A 10,356-nucleotide genomic window follows, 5' to 3' on the forward strand; every position below is an offset into this window, starting at 1 on the left:
TCATCAAAAAAAAAAAAAAACCAACTGGCTAATTTCTGATTTAGTAAACATTAACTAATTGACTTATCACTTTTTAGCACTGATTGATTTTTTTATAAAAGCTATTCATTTAATAAAGGAATTAGCACATTTTAGTGATTCATAATTGGTTATTTTGTTTCTTTTCTAATATTTTTAATTTCTTAAAAATAAAAATTTTTTCTTTATTTCTTGTTTATTAAATTTTATTTAATAAAACATAAAGAATCAGTAAAATAAAACTTACCAAGGTGAATGACAAAGTTTTGCTTCGTTTGACATTTCCCACTGAAATGAAGTGTTGCGGCAAGATAGATTTGTATATGATAATGATAATAATAATAATAATAATAATAACAATGATAATAATAATAATTTAATAATGGCAATGATAATGATAATAATAACGATAATAAGAGTGGTAATAATGATAATAATGAGGTTGTATTTATTAAGAAAGGTATTAGGGAAATTTCAACTGCGATTCATTGCAATATACCATAATTGACCTATTAAAATGACTTACTAACATTTTCATTGATGTTTACTTTGTTTTATTTTATTCATTCATTTTTTTTTACCAAATTACTTTTTCAAATTATTAAACATTTTTATGCTTATATTTCTTTATTTGTTTGCTGTTAAAAAGTCAATGAAACATAACTATGAAATATGTACAATTATTTTATAAGCTATTTATGCTAAATTTAAAAGATTTTCATCGTAGTATGATAGAATATACAATTAATTTGAAGATTAAAATTTAATTATTAAACACTTTTTCCTAAATGCTTGCTTGATTTTAATTGTCTAACAATTTGCTAACTGTTAGTTATGGTTTTATTGTTAATTGTTAGCTCACTAAAATTTAACAATTTAATACTTTTTTTCAACACTTTTATTTATTATTTTATTTAAAATAAGAAAGAGAGTATATAAATGATAACTTACAAGAGGTTCTTGTTGACCTTTCTTCGTTCGATAAGTATTCACTGCATCTATTTTAAATTTAAACATTTCTACCTGACAACTGTAGGCTTTTGGTGTTAGTTTGATAACAGTATGCAATGGGACATTAAGGTAGGGTAACTCCGAGTAATTTTTATTATCGAAATAAGCCAAAATGCAGCGTAAAATAGCCTAAAATTGAGTGAATAAAGAAGTAAACAATGCTATCTTAATATCAATGAAAAATCAAAAGAAGTTAGCTAATTTTTTTTTTACAAATATTATTTACATAATAATATAATAATATTTATTACAACTTATTGTCACAAGCATATAATTAAATTTAAAAATAGCAAAAAATAATAATAATAGTAATTTCATTTATTAAATGACTAAATACAGCGATTTAAATAATCTAAATTAGTTAGAAAAGAACAATATTAATTAAATATGAAAACAAGAGACAAGAAACGGAAAAAAAAAATTTTTTTTTAAAATTTAAACTAAGAGTGCAACATTTTCAGGACTATAAGAAAAAAGTAAGAATACCTGATGTGATACAACAAGTACATTACTTTGTCGTTCAAGTTCCATAATTACTGGTTCTAAACGACCAACTAAATCTTCATAACTCTAAAAAGAGAAAGAGAGAGAGAGAGAGAGAGGGAGGGAGAAAAGAAAGAAAGAAAAAAAACAATTAAACAATAAATAAAAAGTAAAAATAAAAATATGTTTTAAAATATCTATTAAATCAGTATTGTATTATAGTTAATTATTGATATAAAAATCAATGTTTGAATAAAAAAAAAAAAAAAAAATACTATAAATTATTATTACTCATTGTTCTTTTTTATTATCTACTTTCATTTTTAAAACTATAAAAGAATAAAAAATTAACTTACTTCACCTGATGGATATCGATAATGATATTTATCTCTATCACGATCAGCAAACTGTTTTGGATAACGCTCTTCAAAATCGGTGTATGTTAAACCCTCACAAATACCCTAAATTTGTTTTTTTTTTTTTTTTTTTTTTAACTTCATTCACTTTTTTATGTTTTAATTAAAATTTTGAATGAGAAAATTATTTTTTTTTTCTACCAAAAAAAAAAAAAAAAATAAAATATATTAAAGAAAATTCTAAAGAAGAAAAAGGAATCTTCGAATTTAAGAAACTTTAAATTTTGTCTTATCATATAAATTAAAAAAAAAAAAAAAAAAAACAAACAAACAAATAAACAATCAAAACATACCGCATCAATTTCATCAAGTACTTTAAGAAATTCAATATGTGCTGCTAAATCACTTAATTGTTGAGCCGTTTGTGCTGCACGAATTTTTTGTGAACTCCAAATTCTAAGATCACCCGGTATTTTTTCAGCCTAAAAATATTCCAAAAAAAAAAAAAAACATTGATTTAATTAAACAAAGTTAAAATGTCAAATATGCAATTGAAATTTTAATATTTACATTTTCAATAAATCAAATTCAAATTATCAAACGAGAATATTACTAGTAAATTATAGCTATCTTCAAAACTATCTTCACAATTCTCAATCTCATAATTATCAATTTCACTTTCTGTTAAACTAATAAATTTAAAAAAAAAAAAATAACAAAAGCTATACTGATAATTGAATTAATTAGTATGATTAAAACAACTTCAGACAATTCATCTAGTGAATATTTTCTCTATAAGCTGAACAAATAGTTGCGCTAACATCAGAAATTAAATTTCGAAAATGATTATTGCATCAATAAAATAAATGACTATCATTTAGCCTTTGTTCCCAAAATAATATTTTTTGTATTAAAGTTTGAAAAAAAAATCTTAGAAAAACCTTAAAATATTCCCGTAATTTTTTAGCATATTCAATGCCATTAGCGCTTAATGGACTGTCACCGCCAAGTCTACCAATTCGATTATATTCACTCTCACCATGCTATAAAAATTTTTGTAACAAAATTCAATCACCTAATAGTATTTCATAACAATTTAAACATAACATTTTGTAAAATTTAAAAGGAATGAAATTTAATAGGAAATAAAAAAGAAATTGATAACATGGAGACAAGAATAAGCTTAAAAAAAATATATATATTAGAAAATATCAACATTATTTAATATGTAAAAACTAAATTCAATTTAATTTTGTTTAGATAAATCATGCAAATAAAAAGATTTTTTAAAAAATCAAAAATATGAATTCATAGAAATAATGCTTTATCTTATTTCTTTTGATTAGCATCAGTCATTTCAATTTTTTTTACCATTGTATTTAATGCTAATGATATTTTCTAAAATAAACAAAAAAAAAAAATTTTTTTTTGCTGATTTGAAATTAAAAGAAATATTTTCATATATTTGAAAAATTACTATATGAATGATAAAAATATAAAAAAAAATAGCAAAACAAAAAATAATCGCATAAAAATGCAAATAGGAAAAAGTACAGAAATAAAAAAAAAAAAAGATGAAAAGAAAAAAGGAAAAATTAAATAAATAATAATTAAATAAATTATAGAAAAATGAATACATAATTATAATAAAAAAACAAAACAAATTACGAGAGAAAATAAATAATAGATAAATAAATAGTTAATGAATAAATTATAGCAAAAAAAAAAAAGAGTAATCAAAAAAATAAAAGTAAATAAATTGCAGTACATTAATAAATGAATGAATTTCAATTAAATTAAACTACAATTTAAAAAAAAAATAAATTAAATCTACCCTTGTAAGATAAATAGAGCGAGGCAGTAGATGAATATTCATCAGAAAGTAAACAACACGACTTTGTACATGTCCATTTACATTATGCACAAAAAATGATCGACCAGCATTGATAACTTTGATAAATGATAATGCATCATCTAATTCATCATCAATTGGCTCATACTGTAATTTTTTTCTTTAAATATTTATCGAAATTCATTAATTATGAAATTATTTATTTGATCGTATATTTTAATCTAAATCAATTAATCATTTGTTATTTGTTTAAAAAAAAAAAAAAAAAAAAAACACGAAAGTCAAATATCAGTATGTGAAATTTTCTACAGAAATTAATTTTAAAGCTAAAATATATGAAATTAACTGTGTAAATATACATAAAGTAAATACATATAAATTTATGGTACTATGACAGAAATTAAAAGTCTATGTCTATTGTCAAATTTAAAATTCAGTACTTTTTAAACAGTTTGTATTACAATTAAAAATTAATTATTGTGATAATTTTATCAAATGTTACAAAAATTATTCGAGAAAATGCACAAAATTATTATTATTTTGTTGATGTCTTTAGCAAATGAATAGCCATTTGCATCTTTGATAGTTAGAGAATAAGCTATCAAGCGTACGTCAAAATGTTGACTTAAACGTTGATATACAAAAACATACGTGTTAAACGTGTAAGAGAAATAAAATCGGAAATGTAACAGTTATTATTAGCAATACTAGAATTAAAAAAAGAGATATTTTCAATTATTTTATTCGAAAATGATGAAATTAAAAATGCTAATTAATCCCTTTAATGTATTATATATATAATTACACGTAATAAATATAAACTTACGCTTAATAATTCATTTATACAACGTTTCAAATAAAATTAGAAAAGTTTCCACTTTTTCCTATTTCTATAAACATTAAATTACGATTATTTGTATTTAAATTAAATTGAAAATTAAAATCAAATGAATGAAATAAGTATGTTTTACAATTTTTCATTACAATTTTTCATTTTACAATTTTTCAAATTTATTTGTTTACACCTAATATTACCTGCAGTTTATAATTTTCAATTCGTTTCAAAAAATCATCCTTTGCTTCTTCTTCCGTCATATGACCTTTGTAATCAGGTGAATTAACTTTGACCTCCTATCAATGAAGCAAATTATTAGTATTATTTTCTTTTATTTGTTTTTTCTTTCTATTAGTAATAAAATTTTTGACAAAAATAATAGCAAAAAAAATTGTTTAACAATTCTTTTCAACAAATATATAGCATAAAAGCTAATTCCTGATTTCATCAAAAAATCAAAGAGGAAAAAATAGATGAAAAAACAAAAAAATAATACTGAAATATGTTGAAATTTTTTAAATTTTTAAATGCAATATTAGTTTTTTTTTTTTTTAAATATTATTATTGACTTTTTTGTTATTCTGAAATTCATACTATTATTATTAATTTTTTTATATATCATCTTTTATTGGCCTTTTACATTTTTTAATATCACTTTTATTTAAAAAAGTGGCAAAATGAAAAAAAAAAAAGTTGCTTTGTTAGTGTTATTAAATAAATTATTTATGCCACTGATAAAATGATAATTTAAATGAGACTTACCGTAATATTAGCATTGATAATATCCGGATCATCACATATACTTTCGACAAAAAACAATCGAAATGGTGGATCACGATCTTCACGGTGACAAAAATTAGTTAGCCAACGACGTCTTTCACGTGTTGTATTAGTAGCATCAAATACCTGAATGAAAAACTTTCAGTTTAAATTTAAAAAGTTTAAATTTGTTGTTATCATTTTTTTTTTTTTTTTGTTGAATATAATTCTTTCATATATTTGTTATGTTTAATATTTATTTATTTATTTTTTGTTACATTTATTTATTTTTGTTATGTTTATATTTATGTATTTGTTAGCAAAGATTAAATATTATTGATCTTTTGATAAGCTAGTAAATTTCACTATTACTATTCTATTATTGCTTTTCTTACGGACCGATTCATTAAATTCATTTCTTAGCTCAGAAATTTTCATTGATAAAATATCATTTAGCTTATCGCACCTTGATCATGCTCTTTTATTTAACCTGACCTCTGCGTCACCTTATCGCACCTTGATCATGCCCTTTTATTTAACCTGACCTCTGTATCACCTTATCGCACCTTGATCATGCTCTTTTATTTGACCTGACCTCTGTATCACCTTATCGCACCTTGATTATGCCTCTTTGCTTCACCTGACCTCTTCATCTCACCTTCTATTATGTCATATCGCTTGATCTGACCTCTGTCGCATACTTTTTCCCTTCCCTATCCTTTAATGTAATTCACACTTTTAGGTATAACTAATCGATCAGTAATAATCGTTCATAACTAATCAATCAGTACTCCCTCACAATTAATATACTCTTTTCATTTTTCATGTCTATTTCAATAAACTCTAATAATCCCAAATTGATAAAACATTTAAAAAAAAATCAATTAATCGATCGATCGATCGATCAATCAATGCACAAAATTCCTTTTTTTTTCTTTTTTTTTACAGCACTACAAAAACTAAACAAAACAAAAATGAATCTTTGCTGCTAATGAAATTGAAAGGTAGCAAAAAAACAAAAATAAAAAAAATAAATGTTAATTTGTCATAAATTGAAATTTGTTCATTTGACTTAAACATTCCATTCATTTCATAGTTAATCACAAAAGATTTATGCAAAATTATTGCATTATAAATAATTTCGCGCATTTTTTTTTTTTTTTTTTAATTATTTCCAAAAGAGAAAAATGGATAAAATTAAAGTTTTTATGGACTTTCATTTTAATTATAATTTATTTTCACATTATTTTATAGTATTTCAAATTTATTCCTTAAAAAAACCGAAATTTCAAGCTTTTTCCAACGTTTTTTTTTTTTTCTTTTTTTATTTTATATAGAAGAAAAAAAGGGTAAGATGGAAAAAAGTAAGATGGAAAAAAGCAAACATGAAAAAATAATTCAAACATTTTTTTCATTCTTCTGTTTTTCGAAATTATTTTAAATGCTTTTAAAAACATAGCATTTCATTCTAACATTTTTTTTTTTTATTGATGAAGAATATAAAGTGGAAAAGAAATAATAATAATACATAAACTTGTTTAATTTTTTTTTTTTTTTAAATTTGAACTTAGAAAAAAAAAAAAAGTTTCAGCAAAATGTATGATAGACTGAAATATCATCATTGCAACTTTTGTAACATAATTAATGATACTGAAAAGGAAGCTTGAAAAAAAAGATTGATGCATTTTACAATCTCAAAAATTCCTATGAAAAAAAGATAGAAAAAAAAAAGAAATGAAAAAGGATTAATTTTTATAAAACTTACAGCAACTTCACCCTCTTTACTCGTTAAATAACGATCCAAATCTTCCATTGCTAATCTTGCACATTCACTAAAAAAAAAAGTTAACTTAGAAAAAAAAAATGAGAGAGAGAGAGAAGAGAAATTTTTAAATTTAAACAGTCACAAAGAAAATTTTACATTAGCTTTGCTAAATTATGAAATAATAATATTTCATTAAATATAATAAATTATTGATATTTTCCTCTTTTATTTGTACTTTTTCAAACTTTCTTTTTCTTTCTTTTTTTTTTGTGTGTGCTTTGTTTGCACAGCAAATATGTTAAATAATGCTTGAAAACAATAAGAAAAGAAGAAAGAAAGAACATCAATGATCAAAGAGAAAAGAATTTTTTTTTGAATTTAATAAGTAAAAAAATTAGTTTAAGAAATTATTTCCAATATTTTGTTAACCTTTTCATTTGTTATTTTTGATTAAATGAATAGCAAACACAAAAAAAAGAGAATAAAATGTCACTTTTTTTTTCATAATTTATTATTTGATTTCTTATAAATAAGTAGAATTAATTAAATAAAATAAAATAATTGACAGTTAAAATAAAACGAAAAATGATAATAAATATAGCAAATAGTCGAGAAAAAAAGAAATAAAAACAAAAAAAAAGTTACTCTCTCATTTTACTGCCAATTTTATTAAACGGACTAAAAAATTGTGATTCACAATCTTCTGTACTGCATACTTTTCGACGATAATCGCCAACATTAAATGCTAAAATAACTTAATTAATTAGCTGTTTTCATCTTTTTATGCTTTCTTTCTTTCTTTTTTTTTTTTTTTTTTTTTTTTTTTTTTTGAAAGTAAAAATTTGAATTTACTTTTCTTTGTAAGTTTTCTTCAATTTCTTTCTTTTGTTTGTACGCTACAAAAATTAGGCTATTTATAATTTTTAAATAATTTTTAAAAAATAATTTTTAAATTTTACTTGATTTTACTTCATTCATTTCATTTGAAATGAATGTCTTTGTAAGCAATTTATAATTGAATAATTTTGTTCAATAAAGGAATGATCAATCTCTCTAAATATGAAATTTTAAAAGAATTAAATATCGAATAACGAAATGTTAATGAATAACTAAAATGACCTTTTGTTTTAATTCCAATCCAATTTAAATATCGGCATAATTTATGTGAAATGTATGTTTTGCCACGAGCTGGTAAACCAGCTAATGCAATAACATTTGGAACACGCACCTGTTCCTGTGTTGAATCTAAAATTGAAAAATGAAAGAAAAAAAAAGAAGCAAAAGAAAAAATTCAGGAAATAATATCTTATTAAAAAATTTTATTCTATTTCATTCTTTTATAAATTCTATTTGTTTGTCTTATTTTAATACACTCTCAATGAAGTTTTTGATTAAGTAATTCATTATTACATGTTCGATTCAAGTAATCATATTCTGATACTATTAAAAAAAAATATGCATAAATTATCATCCTACAGTAAAAATTTAATAGGAAATATATTATAAGAGACAAAAAAAGAGGGATAGAATTATCATTGTTGATAAAAAAAAAATGGTTAAATGTAAATGTAATTAAAATATATAAATAATATATAGAAATTGATTGCAGTTTAAATCCCCAAATTCCTACCTGGGCCTTTGAGCAACATTTAAATGTTGTCGATTCCGTTTATAATAAATATATGAAAAAGTAATAATTAATATTTTCTTTTTTTTTTTTTTTTTTTTTTTGAGCTAACACAGCAAAATGCGCTAATTATATTTTTGTGCGCTCTTGGATGATTGTTTGATCATAATAACATATTAGCACGATGTGACGTTAATTGCTCTGTAATAAATGATTATTTCATTTATTTGATAATTTAAAATCGATTTATACGATTTTATACTTTTAGCAGATTAAAGCAGAAAAAATACTATGAAAAAGAAATTCGATATTCAATTATGGAAGATTATATTACTTAATTAAAAGACTATAAATTTAAATTATTAATTAATATTATGTAAGAAATTGGTGAAAGGGAAGTGGAAATGAAATATATTAGAGTAAAAATGCATATTATATTTTAAAATTTATAAATATAGCTTATTTTACGATTGACATATATGATTTTCTAGAAAATGACATTTATCAAAGTAAAGGTAATAAAATTGTAATATTATCAAACTTATTATTATTTTTCTTTTTCTTCCTTTTAATTAATTCAATTCCGATAATTTGAATTGACTAATTCACAATATTATCACTCGTAATTGATACAAATAATAAAAGCAACAAATGTATTTAACGAATTATTGCTAATATATTATCAAATAATGGAATAATTAATTATTTTTGGAATTTTACCAATATAAAAATACCATTAAAATGGGAAATTTAAAAATAATTAGTTTAATTATTTATATAAACTAATCGTAATAATTTGAAATATTTCAGGAAAGCAAACAAAATCGAACGAATCAGTCAGTAAAGGAAAAATGCGTAATTTTTCTTTTAATTTAAAAATTTTCTAAACAGAGAGAAAGAGAGGGAATGATGCAGTAGAAAAGAAAACGAAAGCAAAATGTATCGAAATGATAAGAAGCAAACGACAGTTTAAAATAAAATAATCAATTTTAGCAAAAGACTAAAACAATGAGTAGAGAAAAAAGCGAAAGTCTTTTTTTCAAAAAAAAAAAAAAGCCATTGGTAATAATAAGGGAGTGAATATTTTGAATAATCAAAATTTGAAATAGAAAAAAAAAGCAAAAAAATAAATAAAAAGGTAAAACTGGAATCCGAAACTGGAAATTAGACAACTACAGAAATCGATATTTTGAGTGATTAAAATTTAAAAAGAAACTAAAAAAGAAAAATGAATAATCATTAAATAAAAAACCGAAAAGAAAAGAATATTAAATTTAAATATGTTAGTATTGAAAAAAAAATTATAAAAAATAATGCATCAAATTGTAATCACTGATTTAAACTAAGAATTATGACGAATAATTAAAATTCTAATTAAATTTAAAACATAAATGAGAGATGAAAAGAGTGTACGCAGTAATTGAAGTGGTAAAATTTTTATAATTTGGTTGTTTGACGTAATAGTAATATTAAAATTGTGAAGAAACGAATAGAAATTGATAATGAACAATAATTAATTAATAATAAACAGATAAATTAAATGAACAAGTAAATATAAGTATTAATAAATCAATTAATTAGTGGATAAACAAAATTAATTAAATAATGTATAAACACATGAGCAAACAGATGTCCAAATAAATCATTTAA

At 21.6% G+C, this 10,356-nt stretch overlaps 1 protein-coding gene across 2 annotated transcripts; it reads right to left on the reverse strand.

The window, feature by feature from the left end:
• Nucleotides 1-261: 261 nt before the first annotated feature.
• Nucleotides 262-8,728, reverse strand: Bma-pfkb-1.1 (Uncharacterized protein; the record flags this gene model as incomplete). Of its 2 annotated transcripts, none has more annotated exons than XM_043079711.1 (13): nucleotides 262-306; nucleotides 970-1,158; nucleotides 1,516-1,599; nucleotides 1,869-1,973; nucleotides 2,222-2,350; nucleotides 2,810-2,911; nucleotides 3,703-3,867; nucleotides 4,756-4,851; nucleotides 5,318-5,461; nucleotides 7,080-7,146; nucleotides 7,725-7,824; nucleotides 8,199-8,324; nucleotides 8,710-8,728. In XM_043079711.1, the coding sequence occupies 13 exons, from the start codon at nucleotides 8,726-8,728 to the stop codon at nucleotides 262-264; spliced, it is 1,371 nt and encodes a 456-aa protein (XP_042935645.1). The 2 variants fall into 2 exon arrangements, with proteins under 2 accessions (XP_042935645.1, XP_042935646.1); XM_043079712.1 differs by lacking the exon at nucleotides 262-306 and adding an exon at nucleotides 504-527.
• Between the last annotated feature and the right edge of the window lie 1,628 nt (nucleotides 8,729-10,356).

The sequence above is a fragment of the Brugia malayi genome (genome assembly GCF_000002995.4).
Source record: "Brugia malayi strain FR3 genome assembly, contig: Bm_v4_Chr3_scaffold_001, whole genome shotgun sequence".
Taxonomy (NCBI): domain Eukaryota; kingdom Metazoa; phylum Nematoda; class Chromadorea; order Rhabditida; family Onchocercidae; genus Brugia; species Brugia malayi.